This window comes from Paroedura picta, chromosome 5 (assembly GCF_049243985.1).
Source record: "Paroedura picta isolate Pp20150507F chromosome 5, Ppicta_v3.0, whole genome shotgun sequence".
Lineage (NCBI taxonomy): Eukaryota > Metazoa > Chordata > Lepidosauria > Squamata > Gekkonidae > Paroedura > Paroedura picta.
In genome coordinates this window covers 115049690-115067690 of record NC_135373.1, presented here as the reverse complement: position 1 = coordinate 115067690, position 18001 = coordinate 115049690, and the positions used below count along the sequence as shown (strand labels likewise).

The following is an 18001-nucleotide window of genomic DNA, read 5'->3' as shown; positions in this document are numbered from 1 at the left end:
GCCCGTTTTTATACATGCAGCAGTGGCTATTCTGTGATTGCATCCACCATGCCGAGCCTGCATCCCCAGCAGACTCGTGAAACAGCAGGCTACTCTGTGATTGCATACACACACCCCCAGCTGCAAGTTCACTTGTGCTCATGTTGCAAAGTCATAAGGCGAGCTAGAGATCAGCACCTTGTTACACTGTAAAGCTGAACGAGGTACAAAGGAATCATACACTGTAAAGCTTTATTGGAAAACATCAGAAATTGTGATTGTTCCCCTTGCAGGCCTCCCCTCTCGTTTCACCTGTTTAAGCACAGGAAGAGCCTCCCTCCCCTCCCCAGGAAAGAATACTAAGCTTCTGCTTATCATATTCCAGGAGTTAAGGATGCTGATAAAAGAGGTTCCCCCATCTGTAGTACTGTAATAGCTTTGCAGAATTGATTTAATTTTCTGTTGGGAGGCCGCTGGAGGGTACAAGTCTCCTACTTGTTTGTTCAAGGGACGTAGCAGTGAAGAATAAGTGTCTCTCCTGGACCGTCAGAACCAAAACTTTGGCGCGTCAAAGCTGGCTGGTTTTTTTTGGGGGGGGGGGGGGAGACCTTTTCTTGACACATGTTGACAGTCCATGGCTGCTTGCCCTCGGGGCTCTGCCAAACGAAGCTGCCCACTACATAAGGAGCATGGAGGGTGAGACAAAAGGCTGCAGATAATATGTTCATGACACACCCTGAAAGGAAAGGGGGTGATGAAGATGCTTCCTCAGAAACAGCCCGTTTCGGGGGTCAGCTCAGCCGGAGGGGGCACTACTGAAAAGCCCCCAAAATGTATTCTCCGATGCCAATGAAATAGACCCCTTGAGCTATGCCAAACAGGGGAGCGATCACCAGCGCGCGGCAGCCGGCCCCTTTCATGAAGGCAGCCGGGCCCTCGTGAATCCAGATCTTCCTGCAGGTGAAAGAAGGGTTGGTGAAGCTAGCACCGCCTGAACAGTTCTACCGAACATCCACAAGACACGCAACTTAAATGCCCAAGCCCATTTTCAGAGGGCAATGCAGCCCTAACCCTTTCTCCCTCCCCCAGGCATGGACAGACTTTCTCTCCAGCTCCTCCCACTTTCTCCTCCCCCTGGCAGAGGTGGGAGGTGACCACGGCATTATTGTTTGCAAGCAAAAGGTATTTGGAGCAGGGGAGGGGGAACACTGCTCTTGCAATAGCAGTTCCCACAGACAATAAAGTGCCTGTTATGCACAGGGTGTTGTTGAGCTGTGGCTCAAATCAGTGCACCCAGGTTCAAGGAGGAGTACCTCAGCACGAAAACACCGATGCTCCCCTGGTAAGCCTGGTTCTGATTTCTTCCTCCTAATTTTAGGACTGAGCAGTTTCATCAAAGCATTTCATTAAAACCGTCCATCGGTTCGACTTACCTGGCGCAGTCGATGATCCCGTTATAGGTGTCTTCTCCGAGGCCTTTCTGGAGGGTTTGAATGCGGGTTTTCAGAACTGAAACAAGGGACAGCTCGGTTATATGCAACCCAATCCGCTTCACGGAATTCAGTTTTCTTATGAAAAAATGCTGCAGAGCGAGTTTTGAAGTGTTTAGTTTTAAGAAAAGCCCTGCTGGGTCAGGCCGGTGGTCCTTCCAGTGCAGCATCCTCTTCCACACGATTTGTGAGAGGGGAGGGCTGGGAGGCCAAGGCCTTGTTCCAGAGCTGCCTCCTGGCAGCGGTATTCTGGGCTGGTCAGATTCTGAACATGGAGGTTCCTTGTCGTTACCATGACAGATTGCCTAGGTTGGATCTACCCTCCAAGAGTTTGTCCAGCCCCCTTTGCAAGATCATTTGGGGAGGGGGGGTGTCAGAATTCATCCCTGGTGGTCTCCCATCCAAGTACTGACCAGGCCTGACCCTGTTTATAAGGAGGAGAAGAAGAGTTGGTTCCTATAGGCCGCTTTTCTCTACCCGAAGGAGCCTCAAAGCGGCTTATAATCGCCTTCCCTTTCCTCTCCCCACAACAGACACCCTGTGAGGTGGGTGAGGCTGAAAGAGCCCTGATATCACTGCTTGGTCAGAACAGCGTTATCAGTGCTGTGGTGAGCCCAAGGTCATCCAGCTGGCTGCATGTGGGGGAGCAGGGAATCACACCCGGCATGCCAGATTAGAAGTCTGCACTCCTAACCACTACCCCAAACTGGCTTAGCTTCTGAGATCCAACAAGATCTGGCCAGCCTGGGCCATTCAGGCTTTGAGGAGGCTTTCCTTGAACTAGTGGTACTGTGGCCATCAAAGTTCCACAAGAGGGCAGCTGCACGGTCTGATTACCATCCAGTGGGGTCACTGCCATGGCAGCCACGGATCCTGCCACACAGCCGGACAGGAAGGAGTGCAAGAAGGACGCTTTTTCTTCGCCATGCTTCTGGCCCAGCTTGTTGATGTTGGCAAAGAGTGGGAAATATATGATGGAAAAAGGGACATCCCTGTTGAGAGCAGAAGAGGAACTTCTTAGTAAACACGACAGTCGTACGAAATGCCTTCCTGCCACAGATTGAACTTTAACTGAGCCGGGGCCATAGATTGCCACACCCCCCCCCCCCCCAAGCCAAAGTTCCAGGCATCATCAAAGGGGCACTGAGCTTTTCCTCAAAAAGACCGGACAAGATGGGTTGCCGTGTCAGTCTGCCTGTAGCAGCAGAAAAGGGCAAGACGGACTCCGGTAGCACCTTAAAGACTAACCACGTTTGAGGCAGGCTCCCAGCTTTTGTGAGTCCCTGCTCCCTTCTTCAGAAGAAATGAGCCATGACTCACCAAAGCTCAGACCCTGCCACAAATCTGGTTAGTCTTTAAGGTGTTACTGGACCTTCACTCTTTTCTGCTTTCCCCCACCGACGCTGATATCTAGAGAGGCTGTGCAGCACAGAGAGAAGCATGGGACTGCCCTCCACCCGGAAATGGACAGAGAAGACTTCATGCACAAGGGAATGCAAGGGGAAGGGGCTCCGTGTCCAACCAAGCATTCAGAAGACAGGGAACTTCCATCCTGAAGATCAGGGGTAGTCAACGTGTGGTCCTCCAGATGTTCAACTACAATTCCCATGAGCTGGCAGGGGCCCATAGGAATTGTAGTCCATGAACATCTGGAGGACCACACGTTGACTACCCCTGCTGAAGATGACACAATCCCTTCTAGGACATGAAGAGGGTGTGTGTGGAGAAGGACTCCATGCATGGTGGAGGCAAAGTCCTACAGTGCAGCATACGTCCCGCAGGCTCCACAGTCCAAGCGTTAAGCACCCTACCCCTCCGCAGTTTCTTGAACCTACCAGGACTTGTCACCCGGTATAAGAACATAAGGAAGGAGAACTCCCACCCGCTTTTCACCTGAGCAGGGTGGCCCCTAGCCCTTTATACAGGCCTGCTAGTCCCTGGGTTCGCAGGAGGTCTCTGGCAATCAAAGTGGCCGAGGGCCGTTTGGAGGCTGCCGTGGACCCAGAAGCGTGGTGGGAGGTGGGGGCAGCTGGACCATCCTGACTCAACGCCTTCTGCTGATGAGCCGCTGAAAGACAAAGCAGCAACAATGCTCCATCATTCTTCTCATGCATGCCCAACTTCCCACAGCCACTAAATGGCTCCATTGTTGTAAGGTTCTCTGTTTTGACATTAAATGTTATATGTTTAGACTTCAAGAGTAACTTTCCATTGAACTGAAGGCTGAGCTTAATAGCATTGTGATCTCCGTTGCAATTGGCGTATCAACCTCTAAACTGCTCACTACCTTTCTGCTTGGCTCTGTGACCAACCATTCCAGTGTGAAGCCATTTATGATGTCTAGGAATCTCACTTCTACAGCATAAGAAAATAAGAGAAGTCATGTCGGATCAGGACAATGGCCCATCCAGTCCAACACTCTGTCTCACACAGTGGCCAAAACCCAGGTGTCATCATGAGGTCCACCAATGGGGCCAGAACTCCAGAAGCCCTCCCACTGTTGACCCTCAAGCAACAAGAATACCAAGCATCACTTCCCCAGACATACTGTTCCATGTATACCCTGTGGCTAATAGCTACTGATGGACCTCTGCTCCATATATGTATCCAGTCCCCTCTTGAAGCTGTGTCATAGCCAACACATGTGGCTGTAGTATAAGAATTATTAGTATAAGAATTACTCAAGCACTCAGTCAATGTGAGGGTAGTTGAAGCCTCCCAGTATAACAGCATTCATTTGCTTTAGTCACCTTCCTTATTTCCCTTTTCATTTCTAGATCAGCCTCAAGGGCACTCCTACTTTTAAGTCACCCTTAGGACCCAATATTTCCACCCATATTGCTTTCATTGGGGAGTTAATTCTGAGTTATTGGAATCTCAGCTTAGAGACTTCTAGGATTGAGATATAGACTCCTATAATGTGTTTCCCTCTCCAGGAACCCTCTCCTACCTCGGCCCCTTAGTCGCCACAAATGGCCCTTGGTTGCCATCCTACCCTCACTCTCAACTTCTATTATGTTCCTATCAATATTACCCGGAATTATGCCATCATCCCTTTGGACTGGATTAATTCAAAAGCTGCCCTCCCACCCTTATCATATTAATCACCAGCAGCCTGTTTCCCTTTTGGTTCCAATGAAGCCTGTCTTCACTATTGGGAGACCTCCCAAATCACAGCTTGTTCTCTCAGCACTCTGCCACTATGCTGTGTAGGCCATGCTGCTGGCAGGGGCTCATGGGAATTGTAGTCTATAGACATCTGGAGAGCCACAGTTTGGCCTCCCCTGCACTACAGTCTGCCAGCCCCCAACAGCAGAAGGTTTCCCGGTAGGAAGTAAAGCAACCGGAGGACTGTCATTGTCCCCCCAAGGGGATCTCACTCACCTAGCCGTCCAGCATCCTGGAGCTGAATTTTCAACATTTCCATCGGGGACGTGACCACCACCTGGCAAGTCCCAGCTCCACACCCAGCCAGCATCTCCCTCACCAAGGTCAACTCTTTTCTGTTGAGAATGGCACAGATACACAAGATTTGGCAGGATGATCCAAATTGATTCACAAATCAGTTAGTTTGATGGTTGCCAGCATTGGACTATGCAAGATTTTGCAGTCTGTATAACTCAACGGCATATATGAAGAGAATCCTACAGGGGGCGTCAGAGGAGATGTGTATTTGGTATATTTAGACTAGGAACTTCCTGGTATTTTTCAAATAAACTCTTTTTTGTCCTGATTAAAGGTAAAGGTAAAGGTATCCCCTGTGCAAGCACCGGGTCATGTCTGACCCTTGGGGTGACGTCCTCCAGCGTTTTCATGGCAGACTCAATATGGGGTGGTTTTCCAGTGCCTTCCCCAGTCATTGCCGTTTACCCCCCAGCAAGCTGGGTACTCATTTTACCCACCTCGGAAGGATGGAAAGCTGAGTCAACCTTGAGCCGGCTGCTGGGATCGAACTCCCAGCCTCATGGGCAAAGCTTTCAGACTGCATATCTGCTGCCTTACCACTCTGCGCCACAAGAGGCTCTTAGTCCTGATTAGTTCCTGGTATTTTTCAAATAAACTCTTTTTTGTCCTGATTAGTTCAAGAGGAGACTTCCTGTGCCTTTGAGCACACTTCCCCCTTGTTTGCCTTCAGGTGAAGAACAGTTAGTCAGACATAATAGTATTCCTAGCATCTTGGTATATAAGTTCTTCCTGTGTATGCAAACATCCATTCAGGGGGGCTTAAATGGCAGAGGGAAGAGAGAGTCTTAAAGGGCCAGGCTGAAGCTGAAAACTCATGACTCTATTCCTGTCTAGTTACACCATTCCAGAAAAAGATCAAGATGAGTTGCCGTGTTAGTCTGTCTGTAGCAGCAGAAAAGAGCAAGAGCACCTTAAAGACTAACAAAATTTGGGGCACTGCTCAGTAGCACCGTAAAGCCCAACTGAAAGCTCATCCCCTGCCACAAATTTTGTTAGCATTTCATAAATAGATATTATTCCTCCTTGGCCCCACACAGATGATGTCTATGCAGATATGTATGCACATGAGTGTACAGTTATGTACATGCACCCCCCTCCCTTTTTAGAATAAACACCATACCCATATCAAGCTTCAGCCACGTGTAAGCAAATAGTACCTTACACTGAGGGATAAGTGCTAGATATCGCTCACTCACAAAGTCAGACAAGCGCATAGAAAATTTAAGGCAGGTATATATGTGTCGTATCTTCAGAGTGAAGGACACAGATACAAAGGAAAGGTTTTGAGTGCCACAAAAACAAGCACGCGCCCTTTTCACCGTACCCATCCTGGGTGAGCAACTGTCGGAAGAAATCATTGGCTGCCAACTTGATTGCTTTTTCAGGAGTGACCAAGGTTAGATTTACAGCAGCTCCTGTGTGAAGATGGGGAAAGTCAGAACGATTTGCTTTGGAGTAAACGAACGTGTTTTCCCTCTTGTAAGATATATGTTTTGGATGCACCTAATCCTGCAAATGTAACTAACTGCTACTTGACCCAAGGACAGAGAGATTACATGGCCCTTAAAATCAGCCTTGCAATGGGCATAAAAGGAGATGAATTGCAGGGAACGTGTGGGTTTCCTCAGTGGGCCAAACAGTACCTGCCCCAAGACTGATTTGGGTTGGGAAAACTGCAAGGATGTGAAGGCATGAAGTCCCCTCTCCATGCACACTGCAGTAGAAGAAGAACTTGGAAGAAGAACTCAGAAGAGGAACATAGAAGGAGGATGTTTTTTATACCCCGTTTTTTTCTACCAGGGGTCACAAAGTGGCTTACAATCACCTTCCCTTCCTCTCCTGACAAGGAAGGGAAGGAGGAAGGAGTTGGTTCTTATATGCCACTTTTCCCTACCCGAAGGAGGCTCAAAGCGGCTTACAGTCGCCTTCCCATTCCTCTCCCCACAACAGACACCCTGTGGGGTGGGTGAGGCTGAGAGAGCGCTGATATCACTGCCCAGTCAGAACAGTTTTATCAGTGCCGTGGTGAGCCCAAGGTCACCCAGCTGGTTGCATGTGGGGGAGCGCAGAATCGAACCTGGCATGCCAGATTAAAAGTCCGCGCTCCTAACCACTACACCAAACTGGCTCTCTGACAACAGACACCTTGTGAGGTAGGTGGGGCGGAGAGAGCTCTGACAAGACTGCTCTGTGAGAACAGCACTATCTAGACTGTGACTACCCCAAGGTCACCCAGCTGGCTGCATGTGGAGGAGCAGGGAATCAAACCCAGGGAATCAAACCCAGCTCGCCAGATTGGAAGACGCCGCTCTTAACCCCTACACCAAGCTAATTCTGGCACCAGGTGTGCAGGGATTGCGGGAAACCTATAAGTTAAGTCTGACAGTTATGCAGGGTAAAGACGTCATACCCAACATGCATACTCTATAATGTATGCTTGCCCCTCTGGAGCATGTGGACTAAACAGGATAATTCAAGCCCAAATGCTGACTCTATGGCCTTGCACAACTGCAATTCAGTAATAAAAGAAGATCCGTCTTTTTTTATAACTTACCACGATACATGCCGAAGAACCCTTCTGAGCGAATGGTCTTCACCAAACAATCCCGCCTGGAATAAGGAGAACACAAGTAAGCCAAAAGATGTCCAGATTATGCTCCCCCCCCCCCGCAAAAAAAACTAACCCAGAATCCCTGGTCAGTCTGGCCTGGAGGAAATTCACCTCCTGACCCCAAAGTACTGATGGGCATTTCTCTGACCATGCAAGAAAGGGCAACAAGAGCCAAGCTGAGACACAATCCCTTCTGCCCACCCCCTTACAATCTGCCTAAGGTCACAGAAACAGCATTTGTCAGATGGCTCTCCAGCCTCTGCTTAAAAACTTCCAAATCAGGATAACCCACCACCTCCCGAGGAAGCCAGTTCCGCTGAGGAACCGCTCTAACTGTGAGGAATTTCTTCCGGGTGTTTAGATGGAATTTCTTCAGAATTAATTTCATCCCATTGGTTCTGGTCCATCCTTCCGGGGCACAAGAGAACAACTCTGCTCCATCCTATATGGCAGCCTTTTAAATACTTGAAGATGGTTATCAGATACCCTCTCAGTCGTCTCTTCTCCAGGCTAAACAGACCAACAATTAATAAACAGACCAAGCTCCCCCAACCTTTCCTCATATGTCTTGGTCTCCAAACCCCTCAGCATCTTTGTTGCCCTTCTCTGGACTCGCTCCAGTTTGTCTACATTCTTCTTCAATTGTGGTGCCCAAAACTGAACACAATACTCCAGGTGAGATCAGAGACAATACTCCAGGCTCTCCAGAGCAGAGTAAAGCGGTACCATCACTTTGGCAAGCTGGACACTATACTTCTCTTGGTCTTAAAGTGCTACAGCAGGGGTAGTCAACCTGTGGTCCTCCAGATGTTCGTGGACTACAATTCCCATGAGCCCCTGCCAGAGTTTGCTGGCAGGGGCTCATGGGAATTGTAGTCCATGGACATCTGGAGAGCCACAGTTCACCCACCCTTGATGTAAGTGAACAAGTGGAGGGGGTAGAATAGGGAAGTGAGGACCACTGCAGCCGTTCCCCCAAAGATTCATAACCAGAAGGCACTGAGCTCCAAGCCTAATGGCCGGCCACACCTGCAGAGTACGTACATTCCAGTGTAGACTCCTTGTCCTTGCTGGTTCTGAAGACGTGTTTTGGTTAAATCGATGGGAAAGACACAGGTCACTCCCACCAGCCCAGCTATCCCTCCGTTGATTAATTTTGCTGGAAGGCTGGAAAGGAGATGGAGAAGTGTTAGAGTACACACAACAAGTTTTATCTCACAGAGAACTGATCAAAAACAGGACAAGAGGAGAAAAACAGATATTTTAGAACAGGCCTTTTTGAGCCTGCAGCCACCACTGGATTTCTGACACCAAGTGGTGGGCACAGTAAAAAAAAAAAAAAGGGGGGTAGCAATAAAAGGTTTCACTGACCTGATCTTTTTGTCCTTCATCGTTCCCCTGATGCTTCTTGGCAGCTGCTGACCCAGGCAACTTCGTCTGACTCCTTCCCAGCTGGGGGAAACAAATCAATTGTAGTAGCCAGGGATCACCAGGTGTCACCAGAGGTTTCCAACCCTACCAGACTCCGACTCCCAAATATCCAGGTGTTTCCCAATGCGGAGCTGACAAACCCTCGGCCCAGACTCCAAATATCCATCCAGTTCCTTGTGTTCTTCAGCCTGCACAGCCTGCACAGGTCCCAAGATCCCTGGGGCTCTGTTCCTATTTGACACCAGCATTGCCCTTCGCCTATCCTAGAGAACCAACCCTTGTAGAAGTCTCTTATCCCTTGAGTAGACCTCTTGAAGTCCCTGTTCAGCACAGGCTCTTCATCCCAAACACAGGTGAGGCTTTGGATAGGCCTGCAGGTTGGGAAATCCCTAGAGATATGGAGGGGGGTATAATGCCTTAGGGTCCACCTGTTAACATGGCCATTTTCTCCAGGGGAACTGATATCTGTCGCCTGGAGTGGAGCTTATTCAAGTGGGTAGCCGTGATGGTCTGAAGCAGCAACAAAAAAAGAAAATCAGAGTCCAGTGGCATCTTTTAAGACCCACAAAGATTTATTCAAGGCACGAGCTGTCATTCCAGGAGATCGCCAGGGCCCACCTGGGGACCGGCGTCCCTACCCAGACCCATTCTAAGAACTAATCTGAGCCACAGAGAAGGAACTTTATTCCAAATAAAAGCATTTAGGGAGCTTTTGAGTCAGTGGGTTGAAAATAGGGCCCTGTGCAAACACCCACCAGTCTGAACCTAGAGGACCAAGGATAGGAAAGGAAGAGGATGTCGGTACACATCCCACCTTCTGCGTAGACAGAAGACTTAACACCTTGACTCCAGGCATTCCAGTTTACATGACCTACCTACAGAATTCAGGGATCTGAAGATGAATGAAGAAGCTGCCAAGGACAACAAGCAAATCCCTGTATCAATGAACTGATAACAGCCTTGTCACAAGGAGGGTTAATTGATGGATGAAGGTACACAAAAGTGAGATTGTGGTGATCCAGGAGAGATTTGATCAAAGAAATGTGTTGTGAAGAAGCTGAGGCCTGGATGAACAGAGAAAAGTATTCTTATACATTTCATATATTTCATATATACATAGGTCCTGTTAAGAGCCTCTTGTGGCGCAGGGTGGTAAGGCAGCAGAAATGCTGTCTGAAGCTGTCTGCCCATGAGGCTGGGAGTTCGATCCCAGCAGCCGGCTCAAGGTTGACTCAGCCTTCCATCCTTCCAAGGTCGGTAAAATGAGTACCCAGCTTGCTGGGGGGTAAACGGTAATGACTGGGGAAGGCACTGGCAAACCACCCTGTATTGAGTCTGCCATGAAAACGCTAGAGGGCGTCACCCTGAGGGTCAGACATGACCCGGTGCTTGCACAGGGGATACCTTTACCTTTTCATAGGTCCTGGATGGATCAAGGATCAATTTGGATCAATTTGGTTTAAGGCTTCTGCCGTTCTGGAGCAGTAGTGTAAAAAGCAAGGAAGTCTGTACATGCTCACAATATTTTCATAGCTTTGAAAGGGTTGGGCATGCCTCCCATGCCGCATTAGCTATCCTTAAACAAAAGGCTGTGTATATTTACGGACCATCGTTCAGCTATTATGCAACCTGTTTTTTTGCCCCGCCATGCCGAAATTGAAGCCACGCCAACAATCCTGCAAGGCCAATGAGTCATACTTGAGCAATGAATCATACAGAACTGGTTCACGTTATTTAAATACTGCAGATGGCATGAAAGCTCTGTCTGGCGGGGTGTCCAACTTGTGGCTTTGCAGTTTGTCACATTCATACCTCGGTGGTCTTACAAAATGTTGCAGGAGGTTATTATTGGAAGGGATAACGGTATTTGAAACTACACGGCTTGCTGTGGGCTGTGCTATTCGGCCTTTAGATCGCCAAAGTGATGCATCCCAGAATTCAACGCTAAAACACCATTAATTGATCTAAAGGGAGATCCGTTGACTGTTGAGAACCCCCTGAAACATTCCTCGGGCTTTAAGAACCCCTGGAAGTTGCAGAATCATGCAGAATATGGTTGGGAAGCAGAGCTGTGGACACGCCCATCCGGGGCCCCTCCCCTTCCCACCCCCTCCAGGCCCATCACTGGCTGTTTTGTCGTAAAGGTAAAGGTATCCCCTGTGCAAGCACCGGGTCATGTCTGACCCTTGGGGTGACGCCCTCTAGTGTTTTCATGGCAGACTCAATACGGGGTGGTTTGCCAGTGCCTTCCCCAGTCATTACCGTTTACCCCCCAGCAAGCTGGGTACTCATTTTACCGACCTCGGAAGGATGGAAGGCTGAGTCGACCTTGAGCCGGCTGCTGGGATTGAACTCCCAGCCCCATGGGCAGAGCTTTCAGACTGCATTTCTGCTGCCTTACCACTCTGCGCCACAAGAGGCTCATTGCTTTGTCATATCACCCAATAAACGTTTAACAAAATTAAAAAAATATATCACAACAATTAATAAACTCCCAGCCATTCAGGAAACCTTTCCAGGGCTGCCAAGAAACCCCAGGGTTTCATGAAACCCTGGTTGAGATCATCTCAGCCCAGTGAATCAAGTGAAAAGGAAGCATTATACATTTTTGCCTGCTAGTTTTGTCATTGGCAGCTGTGATGCGTGGTCACCAATCTCTCCCCCAAGCATCTACAGATGCCTACAAAATGAAGAAAGTACAAGTTGTACAAGTAGAATTCACTGTTAACTCTATTAATGGAATAAGGAATTAGAAGGGGCGCTTTTTATACCTCGCTTTTCACTACTCAAAGGAGTTCCAAAGTGGCTTACAAACACCTTTTCCTTCCCTTCCTCCCAACAGACACCCTGTGAGATAGGTGAGGCTGAGAAAGCTCTAAGAAAAAACTGCTCTGTGAGAACAGCTCTGAGAGAACTGTAACTGGCCCATGGTCACCCAGCCAGCTGCATGTGGAGGAGGAGTGGGGAATCGCACCTGGTTTTCCAGATTCGGGTCCATTGCTTTTAACCACTGCACCGCACTAGTCATATATTAATCCTGCTTTTACCCACACAGTGGTAGCTCCTGCAGTTCCAAAGATTTAAGGGGACTTGGAAAGAGAAGGCATTGGTAATCTGCTGGTCTTTCCCCTCTTCCACTGGAGAACCCCCCCCACCACCACCACCACGTTACTATTTTGCCGTTCCGAGTCTGCCAGTGGTGGGAATAGTGAGAAAGTCCCACTCTACAAGGTCTGTGGGTCCCGGGGTGCCTGCCACTGCTTATTTTGGGGTTTGGATTATATTTGTCCTGCCTCTGCTATTCATGAGGAAGAACTTATGTCCAGTGAGGGTGGACCAATCTTTGACCATGGGAAATCCAACTCAAACACTATTATCAGTGTCAAAGTTGGGGCTTGGGTCATCAATCATGGTCGCCAGAGGTCTCCCACGGTTTCAAGTTTCCAGAGATCAGTTCACTTGGAGAAAATGACCTGTTCGGAAGAAGGACTCTACGGCATTATAAACTATTCAAATCCCTTTGGATTTTTTGTATTTGCTTTCTGGAAAGGCTGCATTTGGTGTAATAAAATGCAGACTAGCTAGACATTGAACTGTAAGAACTTCACAGATAAAGCCAGAAATGTCTGACCATTGAGGTGACGCCCTCTAGTGTTTTCTTGGCAGACTCAATACAGGGTGGTTTGCCAGTGCCTTCCCCAGTCATTACTGTTTACTCCCCAGCAAGCTGGGTACTCATTTTACCGACCTCGGAAGGATGGAAGGCTGATTCAACCTTGAGCCGGCTGATGGGATCGAACTCCCAGCCTTATGGGCAGAGCTTTCAGACTGCATATCGGCTGCCTTACAACTCTCCACCACAAGAGGCCCTAAAGCCAGAAATAGCCGTTCTCCGATGACCTTGAGAATCACACTAAGTTCTCAGCCCTGAGCTGCATACTATCCCCATCTAATTGTCTTGGGAAAATGTAGAGCTTTCATGTTCTACCTTCTGCTGTGTTATATGGGGGATTTCCAAATATCCCGTTTTCAGCTAGGTTTTGTCCTTGTAGACGACGCTACATAGAATTAGTTGCACATTTTTTTTCATTGTCCATTTTATTTCACTATCTGAGCTAAATTCCTAAGCCCGCTGCTTTGTAAAAGAGAACAACAGCATAGCGAACTTAAGGCACTGTTCCTCCTGACTTCCCAGAATCCTGCCTTAATCAGTTGAAAAGTTTCTACAATTTGCAGTGAGGTGTCCTGAACCTACCCTGTCTAATTTTGCTCTTGTTTGCTTTGTTTATATTGCAGTAGGATCTTTTGTATGCTGATATCAGGCTTTCTCAATCAGGTTTTGTAAAAAGAAGAAGAGTTGGTTCTTCTATGCCACCTTTCTCTACCCGAAGGAGTCTCAAAGCGGCTTACATTCACCCTCCCTTTCCCCTCCCCACAACAGACACCCTGTGAGGGAGGTGAGGCTGAGAGAGCTCTGAGAGAACTGCTCATTCAGAACAGCTTTATCAGGACTGTGACCAGCAGAAGGTCACCCAGCTGGTTGCATGTGGAGGAGGAACAGGGAATCAAACCTGGCTCGCCCAATTAGAAGTCCACGCTTCTAACCACTATACCAATCTGGCTTTTGTGAAATCCTGGGGTTTCCAGACAGCCCTGGAAGGATTTGACAGGTTTGGCAGGTTGGGTGGGACTTAATTTTGTATATATTTTCAAGTATTTTTTTAAAAAACTGGGGCAGAGTGGGCCCTAGTTTGTACTTGGATGGGAGACCTTCAAGGAAGGCCAGGGTTTCTACACAGAGGCAGGCAATGGCAAACCACCTGATTCATCTCCTGCTTTGAGAACCTCACAGGGTCACCTTAAGTTGGCTGCAAGTTGATGGGACTTTCCACCCTCCCCTGCACAGGGAACTGAGTAAGGATGCCAGTCTCCAGGTGGGCCCTGGAGATCTCCCAGTCTTACAGCTCGTCTCCAGACGATTAGAGATCAGTTCCCCTGGAGAAAGTGGCTGCTTTGGAGGGTGGACTCCATGGCTTTATATCCCACTGAGGTCCCTCCCTGCCCCAAATCCTGCCTATTCCCAGCTCCACTCCCAAATTCTCCCTGTATTTCCAAGTTGGCCACCCTAGAACTGAGATTAGATTAAGACAGGTTCTGTTGTATTGCTAAAGAAACTGGTAATGGGACGGAACACCTAGTATCGAGCAAGAAATGAATTTCACTCTCAGATGTCATGACAAAAATCCCCATTCCAGTAGGGCGAGGCGTCCTGAAAGACTAGGAATCTAAGCAATTGCAAAGCAGTTGGGGCGTCCCACAACTGACAATACAGAAACACGGCAGGAAATCAGAGGCTGTCTTAAAAGAGTCCGTGTCTGCCGACAAGACACAGATGTGCCTATCAAGGTGTAAAGTTGCAAAAGTCAATAAGGGAACCTTACCTTCCTTAGATGCAAGGCTGTCAGTTCCTTCCTTCCTCCCCTCCTGCAATTTTGCTGAGCATCTGACTCACATCTGGATTCCTCCAGCTAACAAGCCCAATCCCAGTTTAAGGGACAGTGCACAAATTCCCAGATATTTAAAAACAACAACAACACCATAAGGGATGGGGACACTGTTCCCTATTACTCATGAAGTCTTTACTCCTGACAAAAGAGGTGCTCCAAGCCTTCTAGTGGGTGGAGAAAGATGGGTGGAGATGATGCATATCTCCACTCCTATGTTAATGTTTTTAAGATGTGATTCGGATGCTTCATGGTTGGATGTTTTGTGATATGGTTAATTGTGAACTGCCATGAGCCAGCTGTGCTGGAAGTGGCGGTATAGAAATATAATAAATACATAAATAAATATCTAAAAGGACCCCCCCATCAAAAAAAAGTTTGTAGACAAATGCTGCCCTGCCTTTTAGCCAGCATAGGCGAGCCCCACTTCCTCAAATGCCAGCTGAATCATTACTAGCAAAGCTGTGTCACTATTAACTGGGGCCCAAAAGGTCTGAGCTGTATAGATTGAGGGCCACAGTTCACATTTCACTCCTAGTTTAAACCTCGCTGTGCTTCTTAGACTCAACCCTGTGATATGCAGGCTGTCACTAACCTCCAGCAACAAACTGAGAGTTCAGTGGCACCTTTAAGACTGACCAAGTTTTATTCAAGGTATATGAGCTTTCGTGGGCATGTACACTTCCTCGGATACAATGCCATGGGATGGACGTAATCAGTCCATGACATTGCAGGTGAGGAAGTGGGTGTGCACACAAAAACTCACGGCTAGAATCAAACTTGGTTGGTCTTAAAGATGCCCCTGGACTCCGAATTTGTTCTGCTGCTTCAGACCAACACGGCTACCCACTTAAAAGTAACCTGTCCGCCGGAGGGTGGAACGCACAGGAATGGGTTTAAACTACATGTAGAATGGCACCAGCTAGGTATCAAGGGAAGGGGGGAGTGCCTTAGTAGGGTATCATGTCATGCCTTCCAGCTTTGAAAGCAACCATTTTATTCAGAAGTGGAATAGATGCTATGAACAATTTATGTAGCCTGGAGATAGATTTCCAGCCCCCACCTGGAAGTTGTCAACTCTATTCCTGCTCCACGCCAGCCAGCCTTGCTTTTGGCTTCAGGGCCAGTCCTGCCCTACTGGGCAGTTCATTACAGGATAGCCTGTCACAACTAACCAGCTGCAATACCCTCCATCTCTTCTTGAAAGCTGCTTTGTTCAGAAATAAGAAAAGCTGTTGTTTTGTCCTTTGCTTTTCATCACCCGAAGGAATCTCAAAGCAGCTTACAATCTCCTTCCCTTTCCCCTCCCCACAACAGACACCCTGTGAGGGAGGTGAGGCTGAGAGAGCTCTGAGAGAACTGTGATAGGCCCAAAGTCACCCAGTTCTCCAGATTAGAGGCTACCTCTCTTAATCACGACACCATGCTGGCTCTCCAGCTGTTGAGCAGGCAAGTATTAACTAGGAGCTGATTCTTAAGTTACTGTTCCGTTTTTTGAGACTACTTTGATTCTAATATATACGTGGGGGTGGAGAATTGGAATCTAGTGGCACTCTGAAACGCCGATTTACTAAAGTCTTTGGGACACAAAAGGGATGGTGAAAAAAAGAATCAAAATTCAAAAACCTGGGAGGATATTCCCGGCCATTCTTCTGCTGATCTGCAAGCCATCATTCGTCAACAAAATAATTTCAAAAGAAGATTCCAAGCAGGAATTGCTGAATTCGAACCTACCAAATCCGTAAAATGTCATCTTTTTTGGCCAACCTCTGCCTCATGTCACCCTAAGGATCTTCATGGCTTTTCAAGCAACAAAACCACCTCAACCTTAGTCAACAGAGCACTGAAATCTGACTCTCTTTAAATACACCTGTGTCAAGGAACGTTGCTCGCCGCCTAGTATAATGGCTGGTCCAGCACCTGTTCTATGGAGGAGGATGCTGTGTGATTGACATAGGGAGGCTCCCTGATGTGACTGGAAGGCAAGGAAGGAATCTGTCAGCTGTGTGCGGTTCCCTTAGAAGCCAGAGGGAATTGCCCTCCTTGCTTGAGCGTTGGCTCCATCTTGGATTCCCTGTCTGCAGGAGCTGATTCATGCTCTCAACGGCAGTTAATATTCTGCTCACTCGCGGGGGAAACTTGCAACAGGTTTTTACTTCCACCATCTCTGAAGACTCCTTTCCCCCCCTCTTCAGTGCCTTGTAGCATGGCTCTGAGATTAATAAATAAAGCACATTCATTCAAATGAGGAGCCGTGTTGATCTGAGAGCCAGTTTGGTGTAGTGGTTAGGAGTGCGGACGTCTAATCTGGCGAGCCGGGTTTGATTCTGCACTCCCCCACATGCAGCCAGCTGGGTGGCCTTGGGCTCACCACGGCACTGATAAAACTGTTCTGACCAAGCAGCAATATCAGGGCTCTCTCAGCCCCACCCACTTCACAAGGAGTCTGTTGTAGGGAGAGGAAAAGGAAGGAGATTGTAAGCCGCTTTGAGCCTCCTTCTGTTAGGGAAAAGCGGCATATAAGAACCAACTCTTCTTCTTCTGAAGTAGCACAATAAAATCAGAATCCAGTAGCACCTTTAAGACCAACAAAGATTTATTCAAGGCGTGAGCTTAGCTAAGCTCACGCCTTGAATAAATCTTTGTTGGTCTTAAAGGTGCTACTGGATTCTGATTTTAAAGTGCATCCGGTTTTCAAAGCAGTTTTCATGTCTTTTTAACCGTCCTGTTACACTCCTATTAAACCAGGCTTTCTCAACCAGGGTTTCACGGACCCCTTGGGTTTTGTGAGGACTGGAAGAGTAGGAGTTACTTCCTCTTTTTATATATTTTTAAATTTGTTTTAAAAATGTATCGTGATATGACCACATATAGTAATGTTGACTCCCCCAAAATATCCAATGATGGGCCCAGGGGGGTGGGAAGGGGAGGGGCCCCGGTGGGCATGCACACAGCTACATGTCCCAACCGTATTCTGCAAGGATCGCACCACTTCTGGGGTTTCCACGAAGCCTGAAGAATGATTCAGAGGTTTCTCAATGATAAAAATGCTGCAGAATGCTGTATTAGACCCACACTGCAGGGGAGGAGGGGGGGGAGAACACTTCCCTGAAAGCACCAAATGAGTTTGTGCCAGAAAGTGGCCTGCAAGATCCCCACACATTCTAAGTACTATGCAAATTACAACCGAAAAAGCCATGGGTTGTGCTGTCATTTTAAGCACAGATAAAGTTGGTGCTTTGGAACAGGAGGTTATAAACTTTTTACAGTCCCTAGGCACGGAGCCTGTTAGGAAGAGAACAAAGTAGGTGGAGAGGAGGGCCTGTGGTTTGCTAGCTAGACTGGTGAAGGGGGAGCAGCGGGTGGGCAGCTCCACCCAACAGGAAGAGATGCTGCCGCAGGCTGCCCGGTGGAATCTTAAATCAGATCCTAAACCAGAAGGGTGGAGATTACCTTAGATTGTCTCCCACCCCTGCAAATGCTAACTGGCTCTTAAGGAAGGGGCTGGAGTTCAAGAGAGC

General features: G+C 48.1%; 1 protein-coding gene across 2 annotated transcripts; it reads right to left on the bottom strand.

The window, feature by feature from the left end:
• Positions 1-576: 576 nt before the first annotated feature.
• SLC25A18 (solute carrier family 25 member 18) lies at positions 577-14548 on the bottom strand. 2 transcript variants are annotated; one of them, XM_077340102.1, is made up of 11 exons: positions 14418-14548; positions 9852-10040; positions 8917-8997; positions 8590-8712; positions 7489-7544; positions 6259-6349; positions 4854-4972; positions 3363-3537; positions 2307-2461; positions 1413-1488; positions 577-933 (listed from the first exon to the last, which is right to left on the bottom strand). In XM_077340102.1, the coding sequence occupies exons 3-11, from the start codon at positions 8934-8936 to the stop codon at positions 792-794; spliced, it is 957 nt and encodes a 318-aa protein (XP_077196217.1). In that variant the 5' UTR covers positions 8937-8997; positions 9852-10040; positions 14418-14548; the 3' UTR covers positions 577-791. The 2 variants fall into 2 exon arrangements, with proteins under 2 accessions (XP_077196217.1, XP_077196218.1); XM_077340103.1 differs by lacking the exon at positions 9852-10040 and having other exon boundaries at positions 14418-14493.
• Between the last annotated feature and the right edge of the window lie 3453 nt (positions 14549-18001).

Coding starts and splice junctions, on each gene's coding strand:
- SLC25A18 (XM_077340102.1), bottom strand. CDS start 8,936: ATGAAGGACAAAAAGATCAG. Junction 3,538..4,853: donor CCAGGATGCTGGACGGCTAG/GTGAGTGAGATC, acceptor TTTGTCTTTCAG/CGGCTCATCAGCAGAAGGCG. Junction 2,462..3,362: donor CTAGGGGCCACCCTGCTCAG/GTGAAAAGCGGG, acceptor TGCTCTCAACAG/GGATGTCCCTTTTTCCATCA.